General features: G+C 35.0%; 2 protein-coding genes across 3 annotated transcripts in view; one reads left to right on the top strand and one right to left on the bottom strand.

Annotated features, from left to right (window-relative positions):
- The window catches only part of ADGRL4 (adhesion G protein-coupled receptor L4), a 108,002-nt gene that overhangs the window by 61,993 nt on the left and 26,169 nt on the right, over window positions 1–19,840 (top strand). For both annotated transcript variants that reach the window (XM_082686668.1, XM_082686667.1), the window contains exons 4-13: window positions 367–516; window positions 1,214–1,284; window positions 2,091–2,270; window positions 2,377–2,560; window positions 3,644–3,760; window positions 8,810–9,015; window positions 11,368–11,541; window positions 12,777–12,980; window positions 15,057–15,277; window positions 15,401–15,467. In XM_082686668.1, coding sequence (XP_082542794.1) covers window positions 367–516; window positions 1,214–1,284; window positions 2,091–2,270; window positions 2,377–2,560; window positions 3,644–3,760; window positions 8,810–9,015; window positions 11,368–11,541; window positions 12,777–12,980; window positions 15,057–15,277; window positions 15,401–15,467 — 1,574 coding nt within the window. The remainder of the gene's footprint in view (window positions 1–366; window positions 517–1,213; window positions 1,285–2,090; window positions 2,271–2,376; window positions 2,561–3,643; window positions 3,761–8,809; window positions 9,016–11,367; window positions 11,542–12,776; window positions 12,981–15,056; window positions 15,278–15,400; window positions 15,468–19,840) is intronic.
- LOC309842461 (uncharacterized protein) overlaps window positions 4,729–19,840 on the bottom strand; it is a 98,652-nt gene continuing 83,540 nt past the window's right edge. The window contains exons 3-4 of the mRNA XM_082686685.1: window positions 13,613–13,786; window positions 4,729–7,275 (exon numbers count right to left, since the gene is read on the bottom strand). Coding sequence (XP_082542811.1) covers window positions 7,059–7,275; window positions 13,613–13,786 — 391 coding nt within the window. The 3' untranslated portion in view covers window positions 4,729–7,058. The remainder of the gene's footprint in view (window positions 7,276–13,612; window positions 13,787–19,840) is intronic.

The following is a 19,840-nucleotide window of genomic DNA, read 5'->3' as shown; positions in this document are numbered from 1 at the left end:
CTCTCTCTCAAATAAATAAAATCTTTTTAAAAAATTGGGTCTTTATTAAATTAAGATAAAATGTTAAATTGTCAATGATGGAAATTATTTTAATGACTTTGTGGATGAATAATTATACTCAGAAAATAATTCAAGAGTTTGGTCCATGAATGACATTTTTAAATTCACTTTCAAAATGGTTTGGCCAAATCGGGGTTTAAAATAACTATATGCAGCTGAGTTTGCTCTGTCATTTTCCAAATCATGGGATTTTCTTTACTTTCTTATAAAATTTAATATGAAATCACTAACCATATATAACTGTATCAGCAAGGTAGCAATTGTGTAAGTACTAAATAAAAAATTTAATTTTCCAAATATTTCCAGATATAGATGAGTGCAGTGAATCAGCTGCCTGTGGAGATCATGCAGTGTGTGAAAACGTGGTTGGTGGGTATAATTGCTCCTGCAAGGAAGGTTATCAGACATCCACAGGGAAATCACAGTTCACGCCTAATGATGGCACGCACTGCCAAGGTAAGTTACATGATTACATTTTATGTAATATTGAAGAGCTATATAAAATATAATGCTGCACAATAGTAAAGTGTACAAAGAACTACATCTTCTAAAAACTGCCAGTATTCTTTTATTATCTATAAAATGAAATAAAAAAAAAGTTGTCGTTTCATTTAATGGAAGAGGTAGACCGAATGTTTTATGCGGTTAACACAGGTAGTTAACATGTAGGGTAACTACAGTCTTCCATTTCCCATAAAATATTGTACATCTTAATGAATAAAAATAATAACAAATGAAAATAAATATGGACAAATAAATGAATAAAAATAAACATTGTATATTTTATTATGAATCATTTTTTAAAATAATGAGAAGCTAATAAATATTAATGAGTAAAACAGAAAATAAAACTCAAGTGTTAAGAATGTGTTTTAAATATTTAAATAAAGGAGTAAAATTATTAGAATCAATATAATCATCTTAGGAAAAAATATTTCATTTATTTATTTGAGAGAGAGTGAGCGCGAGCATGAGTTGGGTGACAGGTAGGAGGAGAACCAGGGAATCCGAGGTGGGGGCTAGATCCATACTGGAGTCATGACCTGAGCAGAAAGGCAGATGCTTAACTGGCTGAGTCACCCAGGTGCCCCAGGAAAAAAAATTTTTAAAAACTTACTAGGTTTTTTATATGATCCATTTTCTTTTTTTACAGAAAATGTGAGTGCGAACTGCCATCTAGATAATGCCTGTATTGCTGCAAATATTGATAGAATGGTAACAAAAGTAAGTAAACTAGTTAGATTAAGAATTTATTGTATTTTGACATTTTAGTTTCCATTAAAATCCTTCCTACATCACATTTTAAATAGAAGAGCAACCAGCTGATCTTCACGTAGAGTCAAAACTATTTACATGTACAGATTTAGGTAGTTTGAGTCACAGAAAGGACCAATTTGAAAATCCCCAAAGTCCTGAGGAAGACCTTGAGATACTTCGTGCATATTATTTTTTCACTCTTTAGTATACTGGAAATTTTGCTTTCAACATATAAAGAAAGTTGATGAACAAAATAGTAAAAACACCCTTTGACCCCAGGCCGGTTCCCACATTCTAAGAAAACATAACAAATGCCAGGAAATTTTGTACTTCAAAGGAAATATTTCAAAGAGTAAATAAAGTAGGACATTCACAAAATTGTGTGATTGAAAGTGTGATTCTCAACACGACAAGCAGTCAGCTAAGAGCAAATTTCCAATCTATCACATTATAAAGAATTTTTCTCTGGTTGATTGAAATCTAAATCAAAATACATTATCATATATTATAACTTTTAAAAGCTCATTTTTAAAAGTTATTAATTCAAACATGCTGTTTCTTTTCTAAAGTAATTTCTCTGCTTTTTATTTGCTAACCTTTTGCAAAAAATTTCAAGTTTCAGTGCTGCATGGTTTAGGTGTAGTCTGATAACTTATTAACATAGAGCACAAGAAAACCAAACTTAGAATAAATTTAACATACAATCTTTATTCTTAAAAAGATCCAATAGAGCTCTAAATCGGTTTCTTTTTTCTGGACTCATTTTTGTACAGTTTAGACACATACAGAAACCTGTGGCTTTACTACAAGAAATCTACAGAAATTCTGTGAAAGATCTTTCACCAATGGATATAATTACATATATAGAAATATTAGCTAAATCATCCCCATTACTGGGTGACATGAATAGCACGAATTCAGCCAAGGACACCCTTTCTAATTCAACTCTTACTGTAAGTATGCTGAGCTTTAACTCAATATAACTGAGCTTTGAATTTCTCCTTACATCTGTGATTCATGGATTCCAACATTTTTAAAAGACATACTTTTTTTTAACAGGAATTTATAAAAACTGTGAATAATTTTGTTCAAAAGGACACATTTATAGTTTGGGACAAGTTATCTATGAATCTCAGAAGAACTCATCTCACAAAATTGATGCATGCTGCTGAACAGGCTACCTTGAGGATATCTCAGAACTTCCAAAAGACCACTCAGTTCAATACTAATTCAAGTGATATAGGTGAGAAGCCAAGGTCAATTTCAAAACACTGGGTTTGCCTAACAGGCCATCCTCAAAAGGGAAACAAAGTATTTAAAATACTGTTAATTAAATTGTTACCTGTTTCATCAATGCAGAAATGAATGGCAATGCACATTATAAGAATAATGTGAATGAAGTGTGAGTAAAAAGGAGTACAAGTAAAATGAAGCAGTATGAGTAAAAACATATTCATACATAAGCAAGGTCTTCTCCCTACCATCTTCACCTTGTCTGATTGCTGAGCTGTCTAGCATTCAAATGCTTAGGGTACATTACTCTCTTGTCATTTTAAGTTAGTCATCTCATGACTTGTTTGGATCTACCTTGGCCAAAGATATTTCTAGATAGATTTTCTGATATGAAGCAATCAACTTAGCAAACTAGAATGTTTCCTGCTTCATACAATCTCATATTTAGAACATTCATAATCTTGAATCAAACTGAAGATGCCTATAAAGTTGCTCTGGGAAACAAAGAACATTTTCTGATAATCATTGCATACATCTATATGATATTGTGTGGGTAACATCTGACTATGCAGCAGTAAGTATGCAAGAATTCACCACTTGCTCAAAATTAAAATAGCAAGCATTATGACTAATATATAGGATCCCTGCATTTCTGAGATGCTCTTGAATAAAAAAGGTGAGCTACCCCAGATAAGGAAATTATCATCCAAGAATTTAATTCAATCATTCCCCATATGGTCAATTTTATTATAGATACCATCCTCTAAGACATGGTGGTCGCTTGTCTTTGATTTAGTAATTATAATTTATAGCTCCCTTGTGTACATATGTATTTTGTCTTTTACTTAATCCAACAAAGATTAAATTAAACCATGAGTGATAAAGTGAAATAAAAAAAGTTAAAACCTGAATCAGATTTTTAAGATACAACGTCTAAGCATGTTCAGAATATGCTCATTCTACTTGCCAAAAAAGGTGAAATACAATAATGATGGATAAAACACAACAATGATGAATAAAATTGTCCTCATTAAACAAATAGACTGATTAAAGTAACTTCAGAGAATTTATGATTTTCATGGTTTTATTTCAGCTCTCAAGACTTTCTTTTTTGATTCATATCACATCAAACATACTCATCCCTATATGAATGTGGATGGAAATTATATAAAGGTGTTTCCAAAGAGGAAAGCTGCATATGATTCCAATGGTAAGACTCCAATAGTCTTATATTCAATATGTCAGTAATTTGCAATAAATACTTATCATGCCTTTGATTGTATCTGATGTACATATAACGTGTGGTTTCCTAGAGAACACATTTGATGTTTATAGACAGGATTTCTGTCTTTGTGCTCGAGATTTTCAGTCTGATATCAATACATGGTGAGAATTTTAGCTGACGATACCTATAGCCTTCTTGTCTTGTACCCAGTTTCTGAAGTTGTCTGATACTGTTGAGATTCTACTGGAATATATAAAGCAGTTGTGATTTTATTCCATCTTTTATAGAAATTATAGGTGCTATAATTTGCATAGGATTCTTTTACTATTCTTTCTTCAGATTACTCATTGGGAGGCTGAATTTATAATTGTGTGAGGAAGACAAACAATGTTCCCGAAGACAGAAAGTCAGTGTTTGGGCCTCAATTTCTTTTCCACTTGCCATTTCATATCCTTTTACTGTAAACTTCTCATCTAAAGGCAGGATTTCTTGGGAAATGGAATGCTAATACTAGCAGGCAACTTGATGATTATCTACCCTAATTTCCTCACGTTATGGATAGTGGAACGAAGGCACAATGAAGTTAATGGATTTTTCTCCATGCACATCAACAAATAAGACAGAGCCAGTACTAGAAGTGAGGAAGTTAACAAAGAAATCAACCTGACCAGCTTTTCCTTGTCACCTAATCAAGGACAAGGAAGCAGCTATTTAGCCATTTATGTGGTCTTTTAATGCAATGCACTTAGGAAAAAAAAATCTCTGCCAACAGAATTGTTATCATTCTCAAATAGGTCAAAATATACTACCTAAGTGAAACATGAATTATAATAGATTTTCAAAGAATATGTGGGCTGTCATAAATGTAAGTGAAAAGTATATATAATAACAGTATGATCTTTAGTATAGAAATCATTTCATAAATGCTATATTGTATTTATTTTTTTAATATTCTGCACATCATTCTCAGAAGAACATCCTTTAAAAAAAATTTTGCACAACATTAATGTGGGATTTTTTCCCTAACCAATTGATATTATCCCCTTCATTCTTTCTTGTCATTTTTTTACAATAATAAGAAACAGATGGCCACTAAACAAAGAAAAAAATAACTAAGCCATACTACCATTGAATCCAAGGCTTTTACCCTATTACATCGTATTCTGATTAATCATGCATACATATAACTATTTAGGAGCAAATCCAAAGACTGTGTTAAACTTTTGAAATTTCTAAGACAATTTGAGTAGTGTTTAGAAGTTGAGAATAAAACCACTGAAAATACTCATTATACTGACAGATGATGGACTTAATTTCTCAAAGAGATCCTGTCTGAACGTATGATAGCCTTGTTATATTTGAAGATCACGCGTGCAAACTCTGACACTTGAAAGTCACCATAATGTCAGCTGTTAAGAAAACATAGAAAATTTGATTTCCTTAAGGTTGTGTCTTTTTTATTCTTTTAAAGATTTTATTTATTTATTTATTTGTCAGACAGAGATCACAAGTGGGGAGAGAGGCAGGCAGAGAGAGAGAGAGAGAGAAGAGGAAGCAGGGTCTCTGCTAAGTAGAGAGCCCTGTGCGAGGCTCGATGCGAGGCTCAATGCAGGGCTCGATGAGGTGCTTGATGCGGGGCTCGATCCCAGGACCTTGAGATCATGACCTAAGCCGAAGGCAGAGGCTATAACAACCCACTGAGCCACCCAGGTCCCCTCTTAAGGTTGTATCTTAAAAATAAGGGCAAGTCTAACAAACTGATAAAATCTGCTTTATGGTGTCTATATGTGATTATTCATTTACAAAAAAAAATCATTAATAAAACATAGGCTTCAAGTTAAAAATGTGTATAGTGTCATTATTAGGAAAATAAGGGAGGTCCATGGAAGAACAGGTGGATTTTTCATCTTTTTTTTATAGACTGAATTTTATTTCCTGTCATTAGCAAATAAATCCCTCATTTATTGAATGAAGATACATATCTGATAAGAGAGTTAAAAGCTAAATCAGGCCAAGAATTAGTGAGAAGCCATGGGAATTAGAAGAGGTTCAAATGATGAGAATGGACAAATACTGAAACAATACTCAGAACCGAACCAAGAAGGGATTTTGTAGTATTCTATGCAGGAAGAATCACATTTTACCCAAAGTCAAAAATTTGATGTTAAATATTTTCCTTGAGAAAAGACAGGAATGATTAGTAGACTTAAGAGATCTATCTTATCTTTTGGGGGTTTCGTTTGATTTTGGACCATCTCCTACTGCAACTTCTGAGAAGGCACCGTGATATGAACTGGTTCATACACTGGACTGAGTCAAGTTGACCTTAAAGGTTTTCAGATCCTGCTTGAGACCCTGGCCTGTCCATGGCAAAGACTGGGCTAGTTCTTATCACAGGGAGTCTTCATAATGTCACTAGCCCAACCATGTTACAATCACTTCATTTCTTTCTTCGATATAAGTTTTCTTAAACTGGCAGTTGAGGAAAATGCTCTTATCTAATATACATAGATTTCAGCAATCTCTTAGAGATGTTTCTCATGATATCTTTTTTAAAGACAATAGAAAATATGAACATGATGCATTTAGGCAATTTCTAGGTCACATAACCACAGCAGTATCAAAAAATATTATTTATTAGTGTGATGTGTGTCGTGTGGAAGGACTCGGATTTGTATCACAGTTCTTTGTTTTGGGTTGGTTTTGTTTGTTTGTTTTTTCTCTTTTTCATTAACCTTGTTTCAACCGTTATTCCCAGGCTTCTTCAGCTTAATTAGCTTCAAAGAACAAATTGTGTCTAAGCAAACACTTGAAAAGAGTTGCAGTGTCCAAGGGGCTTGGGCTCAGAAATATGAGAAATCTGGCTTTTCTCAGAGACATGAACAGAATTTTAAAAAAAAACAGTCCTAATACACAGTAGCAGCTCCCAGTAACTTCTTTGACTTTTATCGTCTTCAGAAGTTGACTCAATTAAATTTGCTTCGTTCTTGGAAGCTTCCTCAAAATCCTCTACAAGATCTGGAACTTTACCCTCCTCCTCCTCTCCAGTAGCAAGTGGTTCTCCTCCATCCACAGATTGTGTGGGCAGAGTTTTAACGGATCTTCTTAAGCTGCTCAGGCTGTCTGCACCAAGATGTTTTAACATACCGGGTAGCATTTCTGTCAGCAGCTTTGTCTCAGCCTGGCCTGGGATGGTGAAAGTGTTCGCTGCCAAGAATGCCTGCACTTGAGGCTTGTTAAAGTGGATCACTGTTCCTTAGTGTGTGAACATACGTCTTCAGTATCACAGATACAGCTTATCCCTAACTCCTTTAAGAACTGAGGTTTTTTTATCATCTCCTGGCGCCATTCTATGGACCACCCTCCTCTTTGGGCGAGCAACGTCCACTTGAGCAGTTTGACAAGTTTCTCTTGGTTCGTGGTGGTTTCTTTCACCTTGCTGCAGCGGAAATGAAACCAGGCCCAGAACTAGAGTTGGCGCTCCGGGATTCTGGGCAGACCTGTTGAGATTAGGTGCAGACTCACAGTGATGCAAGATGGCAGCTAGAGGGCACAGTTCTTTGTCTCTTATGATACAATCAACATTTTATTTATGATTTTGAAGAATTTATGCCTTTCACATTATTTTGGTCTCCCAAATTTGAGGGACCAAATATAAAAGAGTTCTTTATAAGTTGTCAGTAATCTAAAGTAAATATATAATGTTTCTAGTTTAAAACATAACAATAGTCCTATTAATATAGCACCTTAACTTTTACAAAAGACTCATGTATTATTTAATTTGGTTTCCACCTTAGCCCATTAAGTAGCTAGAGTGAGTATTACTATTATCATTTTACAAGTGAAGAAGCTGAAGTTCCAAGCAGTTTATCCATAGCCACACAAGTAGGAACAATGATTGAAACCAGAGTTTTTGATTCCAAGAGTAAATTCTGAATGCGAAGTTGTACATTCTGTGTCCGTAATTCTGTACAACAGAAAGAGAAGCTGTGTGACCTAAGTGGTGACAGGAATTTTAAAAATACAATAGATCTAGATTTTGAGTTGTTCACATACTTAATATCAGTAATAAGGAGCTGCTTCAAAAATCAAGACAATTTGAGATCCATTGATATAGGTGTAATATCTAGGCTAAGGGAAAAATAGTCACATGATAATCTGAACTGATCAGATTGCATTTCTAGTACTGGGTTATATGCTGATTTACTGCATTTGAGGAGTGTCAGGGGCACAGATAAATAGCTGTCTGGCAAGGCAGTAAATTTCCTACCTTGAGACTGCATAACTGTATAACTATATGTCATCAATATTAAATAGGAAACATTTCAGTCGGCATGAAGTGGAACTCAGTGGCATCTAAAAACTTGTTTAATTCTCAACTTCCTTAATACTCCAAGTCAGTGATAATTTTCTTCCAATATATTTCTAATTCCCATCTTTTCCTAGCAAAGTAGTAACTCCAATTTTTTTTTTTTTTTTATAAACTGGTATTCCATTTCTTTTTTTTTTTTTTAAGATTTTATTTATTTATTTGACGAAGAGAGGAGATCACAAGTAGGCAGAGAGAGAGAGAGGGAAGCAGGCTCCCCACGGAGCAGAAAGCCTGATGCGGGACTTGATCCCAGGACCCTGAGATCATGACCTGAGCTGATGGCAGTGGCTTAACCCACTGAGCCACCCAGGTGCCCAGTAACTCCAAATTTTAATCTTTTAAGTGAATACATTTCACACCTTGGTTCTTAGTCATGAGTTGGATATACATTTATCTGGGACTGTTTTTCTCCTAAATATAGGTTGTTCAAAGGGGATGCTACTGTCTATGATTAGTTTCAGAGTCATGAAGGTCAGGGAATATGTCTTAGTATGATTTGATTATATAGACATGCACTTATTATGATCCACATTTTAGGTTCTAGGTATTCATATGACTTCCTTAGAGTAAAAAACTTTGTTCAATTTTTATGTTTATTTTGAAAGCCTAAATATACTTTTGTTTTATAAGAATTTCACTAAATACACTTATTTGATTGATAGGCAATGTTGCAGTTGCATTTTTATATTATAAGAGTATCGGTCCCTTGTTTTCATCATCTGACAACTTCGTATTGGAACCTCAAAGTTCTGATAATTCTGAAGAAGAGGAAAGAGTCATTTCTTCAGTAATTTCAGTCTCAATTAGCTCAAACCCACCCACGCTGTATGAACTTGAAAAAATAACATTTACATTAAGTCACATGAAGGTAAGCTGTTTTTCTAGTAACTATTGGTTATGAGTGTGAACCATTCAGAAAAGTGAACTTTTTTTCATTGTGGCACTTTAATTGTATGTGAATTCTTGAGTTTAAAAATTGAAAGAGTAAAGTAGTTTCAACTAATTTTTCTATAAAATATTTTTGCACTTTCCGTGCTCTGTTATCTTTCTGGTAAATATCAAGGAACTCTGCACATTTGATTTTCTGAAGTTAATCTGTATTTCAATTTTATTTTTCATTACATTGTTCACTTTGGAAGTCTCCATACCTTTTAGTAATGAGTTATAAAAATGTATCAGAGCCAAAGAGATAAATTTCATTTGTGTAATGACAGAGTTGTTTGATCACTAATTGCCATTTAAAATAATATTTGCAGGGACTGAAATGCTGATTAAAATATAATCACAGAGAAGTTTACAGTATTTCATAAAGAAATTAGCTGAGACCTTTTTATTCCTTTACTGTTATTCAAAATCTTTTTCAACCTCATATGTAATTAAAACTCCATCATAATAAACATTAGAAAGTACTAAGTATTTGGTTTTTTTATATACCTAAAAATGAATGTGAAAACTAAAGATCGTAGATCATTTACTGCTCTTTTATGGTTGATGGTTTCTTGGATTTTCAACAGAATTTAAGTCCTAGTACACGATGAAAAAGTACCTCTGATGCTCCATATGAAGAGCCTTGAAGCTGGGCAATTGTATTTGCATGTTTATGGGGAAGAAGAGAACTAAAAGAACAGATACACTGACACACGATACAAATGTGTCACTGTAGAGACATCTAATGTAGAGAGAAGCTAAAGGCATAGAAGATCCAAGAAAACAGTAGCTCAAACCTAAACATTGGTAGGCATTATGTTCAGAAGAGGGTGTGAAATGTTTTAAGAAAGGAAACTTAAATATTTTTAGGTGCCAACTGACCTTCTGACACTAGAACTGTTGTTCTTTCACATGCTCTGATGGGTTTTCTACAGTTTTTGCTAGTGGCAGCTGAAGAGATGCCAAGTCATGACGCCAAGTCACTGACTCCAAGTCAGTGATAATTTTCTTCCAATATATTTCTAATTCCTATCTTTGCCTAGCAAAGTAGTAACTCCAAATTTACATCTTTTAAGTGAATACATTTCACACCTTGGTTCTTAGTCATGAGTTGGATATACATATACCTAAGACTGTTTTTCTCCTAAATATAGGTTGCACTTAGAAAAAATATAACCACCTACTTCACCAGTCTCTGATATAATTACGAAACAAGATACAACACACATTTAGATAAAAATTCTTCAGCAAAATTCATGTGAAAACTTGATTATCCTTAATCTTCCTCTCTGTTCAAATCTTTTTCCCATTCAAATTAACAACCACTATGAAATTTTATCATTTTCTTTTGACAACAGACCTACCTAATTCATGGTTTCCCTCTTTCTGAGAATAAATTCTGGATCCCATTGTTTTCCTAAAAAAAATAGAAGCTAACACCTTCAGTTTCCTGAATTTATTTGCAATTTCACCAGTTCGTATATAGTTCTCCATTACCTCAAAGGAATATTAAAAGTAGTTTTCATAATATTATGCTATGATCACTTAATATATGTGGTAAAGAGAAGTTTATCTATAAAACAACCATCCTGCAGTCTACGCAAGCAGACCCTATCTCTGATCTTGTCTTCAACTGCTCATTATCTCATGCCCAAACTATACTGGTTTCCAGGGTTTCTGGAATATTCCTACCCAGCCTCAGAGCTTTTCTATTTTCCATTCCATACAGAACCTTCTGTTCCCAAGTCTTAGGGTTTACTCTATCTCTCTAACTTCGTTGAGATATTTCCTTTAGTAGCATCTCCTAAGAAAGTCCTCCTCTGACCTGTCTCAACTACTTTCTCCTTCCCCTGGTTTATTTTTCTTTTTTAATAATTTCTCATCTCATGGGAATCTAAAATCAGCGGCTCACATACTTTTTCTGTTTTGTTCAGTATTGTATTTTTAGTACTTGGGTCAATGACTAATATCCAGTGTATTCTCTGTAAACATTTATCAAATAAAGATCGTATGGTAATTAGGTGTCTTGCACTATGCTAAATGATCTCATTTGATAATACATAATTCTCACAACTTTGTGGCACAGGAGTTGATAAAGTATTACATTGTTGCAATAACTTCGGTTCTTCCACAGAACACCAGCGCTCATTTATTAGCATTGATTTTGTGTTGTACGTTTTAGGCATGGTTGTAATTATATTGATATGCAAAATGGTATTTCAAATATGAAAAATGTGATACTATATATATAATTCTTTCTCTTTTTTCCATCAGTAAAATGTCTCTTTTTCAGACCACAGATAAATATAGGAGTGAGTGTGCATTTTGGAGCTACTCGCCTGATACCATGAATGGCAACTGGTCTTTGGAGGGCTGCGAGCTCTTGTCCTCAAATGAGACCCACACCTCATGCCGCTGTAACCACCTGACACATTTTGCAATTCTGATGTCTTCGGGTTCTTCCATTGTAAGATGATTTTCCATTATTCTATATTTATAAACCTGCTTGTTTTCTTTTTATGTGTGTTTATATCAGTCAAGAGAATTAATTTTTTATGTTTCTTTGGGTGCAAATATATTTAACTGATAAAAACTCCAAACTATCTTTTTTTTTTGCTTTCTTACCTGTCTTATTTGACATATTTAGACTGGGTTTTAGGTAATTTTTTGCCTGGGACTTATCTAGTCTATGATAGCTGGTGGGTTGTGCATTAAATACCTATCCACTGACTCTTAATTTTTAATGTTGCTTCTAAAAACCACTTATACATTTTAATGTATCATTCTCTCTAAGGGCCATTGCTTTTGTATTGAAAGTTTATTTTTACCAATTACAAATTAGTTAAAAATATTTGAAACCTGGTCAATAAGTATTAGCCTATTTATAACTATTACAATGTTTTGATAATGTAGAACTGTACAAGGTTCTTAAACACAGATCTCTTCTATAGCAAATAGGTCCATGCTATGTATTTCGCATCAGTAATATCTTTCTTTTACACTATAGAGTTTCTTATTTGATATCACTGTATCATAATCTTTGTTAAATTACAAGTTCATTTCCATGTCTACTGAGAATCTATCAAATATATAAAGTGACCAAATAAATCTGCCTAACCATAATGTCAGTCACAAAGATTTTTTTCCTGAATGTTAAGTAAGCAAAGAAGCCTCTGCTCTCTATATAAGATATAAATATTCATCTGGTTAGAATAAAAACAACTTTTCCCATTTCCAAGTCTCTCAACTTGACTCTTGATATTCTATATATTCAGCATTTCTGATACCTTTGTTTAATGTGTTTTAGATGAATTGCTGCATAGAAATAAGACTTGTTATTACCACTGATAAATCTGTTTTAATTAACCATTTTCACATTATAATAATGAATTGCCTTTCTAATATCAGGAAACTGATGACGATAACATTGTTAAACCATATACTAATATATACTATGCCCAGGAAAAAAAGCACTAATTACAGAACTTTTAAAGTGCTACATGATTTATATCAGATTTCTCTGAATATTGAGCATTTTCAAAGGCACAGAATTTTTCTCATCTAAATGCACATTTGTATTTTTACATTTTATGAACATTTTGATTAATGTTTCACCAAAAAAAGAAGTTCATTATATGTTGTAGTTCCTTTGACAAGTTACTGAGTTATTCTCTTAACAACTTTATTATTATTTTCCCTTAGGGTATTAAAGATTATAATATTCTTACAAGGATCACTCAACTAGGAATAATTATTTCACTGATTTGCCTTTCCATATGCATTTTTACCTTCTGGTTCTTCAGTGAAATTCAAAGCACCAGAACAACAATTCACAAAAATCTCTGCTGTAACCTATTCCTTGCTGAACTAGTTTTTCTTGTTGGGATCAATACAAATACTAATAAGGTATGTAGATCTCTCTTACTCTCTATTTTGTTTTCTAAATTTGTACTTTCCTAAATATATATGTCATAGAATCATGAATTATAATTAAGAGCTTAATGGGCAAACATACCATCTACTTTGTTCCTAAGTCTTTTCCAAGTTTGCTAATGCTACCATATCTAAAACCTGTCTGTCACAGTTCCATGAAGCACAATGTCCCTTGTTATGATGAATCATTGGGACAAATGAAAACTTAGCAACAAACTGAAGAAATCGCCTTTTTTGGGTGGTTTTTTTTGTTTGTTTTTTGTTACTGTTGTTGTTGTTGCTGCTGCTTTTATGCGGGCATTAAACAGAGGCAGATGGGGCAAAGAGAATGAGAAAAAGTTTGTTTTAAGACGGGACTGACTGTAAAAGCAGTGGGTTCACAGGCTGTAAATGTAACGAGTTGGCTCCACCGAGTCACTGCACTTTCCTAACTACCTATTTCTACCCCCGTCACTGATGGAGGACCTTACCAAACAATCCCTATATTGTGTTAGTCTGGGTCCTCCTAAAAGCAGACATTCAAATGGGATTCAACACGCAATAAATTAATCGGGCAGAATGGCTGAGAGATCATGGGAAGAGAGGGACTTGGAGAGCCATCTCACCGAGATGCAGGTCTGACCCCGAGTAAAGGAGAGAAGGAAGAAAAGACAAGTGTAAGTGGAAGCTTTGACACAACAGTACGGTTCTCAGGAAAGCTCGGCATGGTTGCAAGGAGTCCTTTGAGAAGACCTTGAGCCAGAGTCACGTGGCGGAGGACTCCTCTGTGTAGCAGCAGCCTGTGGGAAAGATGAACACAGCAGCTAGAGCTCTAGGTCAGTTGTCCTCCATGCAGATAGAGACTGGAGAAGTGTATCCTTGGGGCCACAAGACATTATATTTTCTCCATATTTCCATCCCTGCTAGAAATCTGTCAAACAATGACACTAATGCCTAGTTACCAAAGGCTTTTTCTGATGTAGATGCCACCAAACATCTGTTTAAATAGTATACCCTAGACTATAAACTTCATATATTTTTTTAATTTTGCAAGGGTATGTCTAACACCTGCCAATTTTATATACCACCCATTATCCTCCAATTTCAGTTTCTTCCCTTGGTTTCATCTCCCTGTAACCCTTATCCCAAAACTATTCCTTAGAGTGCTTATTTTCAGATCTATCACTTATCAAGTTCTTCCCATTTTCAAGTCCTATTCAATCTCAGTTCCTCATTAAAGTAGTTCCCCAATTTTGACCACTAACACTCTCTGGTCCCAACATTATATGATACTCCCCAATATATATTAGTATATAATCTCATTATGCTTGGATTGTACTCATTTTTATTAGTGCAGTAGGTGTGTAAGGGCGTATTAAGTTCTCTTTCCAGCTTTATATACTATTACTTCTATTATTACAGAAGTGGGTAACTGTATTTCTTTCTCTGTTATTTCTTATAAGCCTAAGTCCAACTCTATGTGTGAAATAAGTACTAATAAATAATATTTAACTGAACTCCATCTCAAATTTACCTGATGATCTTATAACTTAAAGCGACTCCATAATGGATATTTTTGTAAACTATGTATCATCATTCATCTCTTTTATAAACTTAACGTTTGCCACAATGATCAAGATACTTATTAGAGTTCATTTACCACAGTTTAAGCAATAATTTTCATTCTTTGAGCATGAACAGAATTAAGGAGAGTAAAGGCATCTCCAAAACAGAAATTAACTTAAATCACAACATATTCACTAAGATATCATGGTGTACCTGTGACCAACCCACAACTTCTCCCATGACATAAATGCATAAAAGCAGAACTCTCTGGACAAGAGCAGTCACTTAGCTCTATCGCGCGACTTCTTCGCAACTGATGCTTCACACTGATGAAACTCAGCTGGAAGTGGTACATCTTAAAAAATGGGCACTTGATGAGAGGATATTTTAACATGATCAGGCATTATAGCAAGTGGCATAATTTAAGGAGAAAGTCAGGATCTTGTGTTATGCTAATGGAAAAGCAAACATTGCTTATGGTTTCTTTCTTTCCTCAATTTCTAGCTCTTCTGTTCAATCATCGCCGGGCTGCTGCATTATTTCTTTTTAGCTGCCTTTGCCTGGATGTGCATTGAAGGCATCCACCTCTATCTCATCGTTGTGGGCGTCATCTACAACAAGGGCTTTCTGCACAAGAATTTCTACATCTTTGGCTATCTCAGCCCCGCTGTGGTTGTTGGCTTTTCAGCCTCATTGGGATATAGATATTATGGCACCACCAAAGTGTAAGTGAAGATGATCTCATAACTATTTGAAATACGATTCTGAATATGCTTCATATATCATTGAAAATGTTGCTCTGTGAAGTACATACAAACATATTTATAGATTTGTTATTTACTTTTCAGATGTTGGCTTAGCACAGAAAACAACTTTATTTGGAGTTTTATAGGACCAGCCTGTCTAATCATTCTTGTACGTATATTTAACATCAGTTGGAATTCCAAAAAGGGATGATTAAAATTCACAACAATCGGGCATTACTCTGAGGGAAACCAATGATTTTGAGCCCTTTACAGTATGTCATTTAAATAATATTTTACACATATTTATTAAGACCGAGGGGGGAAATATATTTATATATACATCTTAAATTCAGAGGTATTACAGTTCACCTGCCCCTCCTGGAGGAGGAGATGTTTCTACGTTAACACGCAGGAAAATCATTTCTCACTTATCAGTAGTGTCTGAGCATACTTCAATACTGAGTTTGCCAAGCAGCTGATAATCTGGCATTTCAGATGTTTACATTATTTAATCTTTTATCAATGATCAGTGATCTTTGAAGATTAGACTGTCATCTTTATCGTTTTATCATCATCATGTACCCTGTCATCATGAAAGTGATTTTAAACTAAATTGCGACGTCAGAGACAAGAACCCACTATTTCTCATGAGCAGACAAGTCATATATTGATAGTTCCATTTCAGTGAGGAAGAGGGCCTTTTAATTCTTATTGGAAGTGGTTTCAAACCTACAAATTTGGCAGGTGTTATATGTTCCTTCCTAAATAAAGACATTTTTAGATGTCTCAAGAGCATTTCTAAGTGCTGTTAAGTTTTCAAAGCCATTCTGAATATAATAGTCTGTCAATGAATCTGGGAGGTCTGACAAGGCTCTAGAATGGAATGAATTGTCAACAGAGGAGTTTTGACAATATTTTGGACAACTTTGTCCCAGATGTTTTGACCATAAACTAGCTATCTTTTTTTGAATTGTTTTTTGTTTTTTTGTTTTTTGCTCACTTTTTTCCCTGGTGTTTTTACAGTTGTAAGGAAGCTGCTAAATGGAGAAAGACTTGAAAGGTAAAGCAGAGAATTTTCACCAAGGCTCAGTTTTTTTTTTTTTTTTAAAGATTTTATTTATTCATTTGACAGACAGAGATCACAAGTATGCAGAGAGGCAGGCAGAGAGAGATGGAGAAGCTGGCTCCCCGCCGAGCAGAGAGCCCGATGCGGGGCTCGATCCCAGGATCCTGGGATCATGACCTGAGCTAAAGGCAGAGGCTTTAACCCACTGAGCCACCCAGGCGCCCCCCAAGGCTCAGTTTTTAATGGTATGGGTGAAATAACGTGCATTCAGAGGCTGTATTTCCTAACCATGATAAAAAAATTGCTTATAATTCTCCCAATGAATCCAGTAATATAAAAAGGAACCATTGGCTAGATTTCAGCTAAAAAAAATTCAGAGTTAGTTTATTATAATTCCAAAATTTTCAAATCACATGAGACTATAGATTGAATGAATGTTGTCCTTTCCACATACTTTCATTTGTTGCCCAGATAGGAGTATTTTGTGTAAACACACTTTCTATATATTCTGATTTTGCTGGGTCTATCTCTATAGATGGATCATCTCTTATATTGTTCTGTACAAGTGAAAGTTCTTTGAATCAGTAATTCTTGTAATTAAGATGAAAAGGAGTGGGCTAGACAATATAGTGAGACAAGAAAAATAAGAGTGTGTTTCTCTTAAGTAAGAAATGAAAAGTGTTCCCTGAAATCGTTTTCCACTTTTGCTTATGTAAGGGAAAAGATAACTTTGGATTATCTTATAGTGAAGTCCACAGACTTTAGATGGGCTTATCTAAAAATGAGTCCAGCTAACTTTCCTAGAAGCTTAAATGAATAACATCACACTATCCTTGTCTGGAATTAATGAACCCATTTATCTTCCATAGTTTCAGTATGATAATCATTACATTTAACCTGAGGGCCAGGCTACTTAAGAAATGGATGGAGCACCTCAGTTATACTCTAAAACTGAATAATGTTTATCATTTTTAGTATCTTTAGAAGCAGAAGAGATTCCTTAATTATTGAATTGAAGTGAATTTGTTTATTCTAGTTATTTCTTGTTTTCTATGCTAATAGTGATCAATTATTATTATTGTCACTGTTACTACTATTTGTTATTGTTGTTATTATTCAGCTATATGTTGTTGTGAATGTTATTATTCAGCTGCATGACAGTGTTAAGTGAGATACATCCTGTTGTCCCAGAATAGTATACATCTTTAGTTCAGAAGTGAAGTAAAAGAAATATTGGGCACCAAACATTTGAAAAAGGGCCACTAAGAGTGGGTTTGACACTTCCATGGTTCTGATAAAGAGACAGTAGGACCAGCTGTAGCGCCATAAGAGGGTTGAGGCTGGAGGCCTCTGGCCAGGGATAGTGGTCTAGAATTAGGAGTCCTAGCGGTACCTGGCTAATTCCATCAGTTATACATCTAACTTTGGCTCAGATCATGATCTCAGGGTCCTGGGATCAAGCCCTGTGTCAAGTTCTCTGCTCAGTGGGGAATATGCTTTTCTATCTCCCTCCGTGTTCTTTCTTTTGCTCTCTCTCAAGTAAATAGAAAACAATCTTAAAAAAAAGAAGAAGAAGAAGAAGAAGAGTCCTTGACCTTTGGAGGAGTGCAGTATTCTTTATGAAAAGCTTTACTTTTTGCTGCCAGTGAAAAAAAAAGGCAGGGCCTCCCTTGTCTTTTGGAAGACAAGTTTTGGACAAGTACTCTGAAAGGTTTGTAGAGAATGGGATCAGAAATATAATAAGAGTAAAATTATCATTCCAATCTTAGATCGAATGCCAGTGTGGCTGATTTTTGTGTCTCATTGATATATAGAGCATAGTATAATGAGCCAGTTTTTGTAAGAGTTTGACATATGTCCCCTGACTTTGGGCCAGATCTGAATATAGAGACTAGATCTATTTGAATTTGGAGTTTCCTGCAAACTGCATGCTTACTGGAGTATTTTTGGACAGCAGGGAAGGAAAGGATTAATAGATAGCATAGCAGACAAAAGTCGTAGGGTTGCATAGAAGTCTGCCAGGTCAAAGCAAAATTATACACAACCAAAAGAACAGGTTGAATAAAGATGAAGTGAAATGGTGGTATGACTGTACTTCTCTGAAGAATAGAAGATAGAAAGGAAATTCTGTAAACACCAAGAAAATCACATATACTGTCTAAGTGGAGGCCATGACATAAGCTAAGATTACCAGCAATAGTAAGAACCAAACTAAACTAAAGTGATGTCATGAAGCTCATCTGGCCCTTCTGGCTTCCAACATCAGAAGAGTTAAATTTATTAATGAAGGGACAGCATTTGAGAAACAACTATGCTGCCCCACACTCATCTACATAGATCTACTGAATTGAAAATCATTATCCTGGAGCACCTGGGTGGTTTAGTCAGCTAAACCAACTCTTGATTTCAGCTCAGGTCAGGGGCTCAGGGTTGAGAGACTGAGCATTGATGTTGGGCTCTGCACCCGACGTGGAGCCTACTTAAGATGCTCCCTCTCCCTCTCTGCCTCTCTCTCTCTCTCAAAAAACAAAACAAAACAAAACAAACAAACAAACAAAAACCATTATCCTATGTTTGGATATATATTTTGGTAGGTAAGGATGCCAAGCCATATAAGTAAGTTTGCCAGGTTAATTGGGTGGAATGGGCATGATGGTCAAACAAAGGAAATATCAGAATTATGCCTACTATAGTACCAGTGAGGATAAAGCCAGACAAAACAAATAACAAAAAACAACATATAATAAAATAGAAGTGATATTGATATGATGTGGGAGAGATCAATTTGAGCATGATAATCATTCTACAAGTCTTCACTGAGATAGAGGAATTTGTTTGTAGATGGGGCAAGAAGTAAATTTGGCTTTACAGCAGATTTTTTTTTTAAGATTTTATTTATTTATTTCACAGACAGAAATCACAAGTAGGCAGAGAGGCAGGCAGGGAGAGAGGAGGAAGCAGGCTCCCCGCTGAGCAGAGAGCCCCATACGGGGCTCGATCCCAGGATCCTGAGATCATGACCTGTACTGAAGGCAGAGGCTTTAACTCACTGAGCCACCCAGGTGCCCCAGATGATGGGGCACCTGTTTTGGACAGTTACTGTTTTGGACAGTGTAAATTCTATATGCAAACATGATCTTTCCTTGCCTTTCTTAACCCACTGAGCCACCCACGTGTCCCTTTATAGCAGATGCTTAATGTGAATTTAGGTGTCTACCAAGGAGCCCCCAAAATTTATTAGATTTCCTTTGAAGGTAAACAAAGGACACAGACAAAATGGTCACTATTGTTCATAAGACAGTGCCAGAAATAAGAGAACTATCATCATCTGTCTGTTGTTAAGAATAGTCAAGAATCTGGGGCACCTGAATGCCTCAGTCGGTTGAACATCTGACTCTTGATGTCAGATGTCGGCTTCAGTTCATGATCTCAGGTCCTGGGATCCAGACCTGTGGGCTGGGCTTATGTTCTGTGGG

The sequence above is a fragment of the Mustela nivalis genome, assembly GCF_964662115.1.
Source record: "Mustela nivalis genome assembly, chromosome: 10".
In the NCBI taxonomy this organism is placed as follows: domain Eukaryota; kingdom Metazoa; phylum Chordata; class Mammalia; order Carnivora; family Mustelidae; genus Mustela; species Mustela nivalis.
This window is presented reverse-complemented; position numbering and strand designations above follow the sequence as displayed.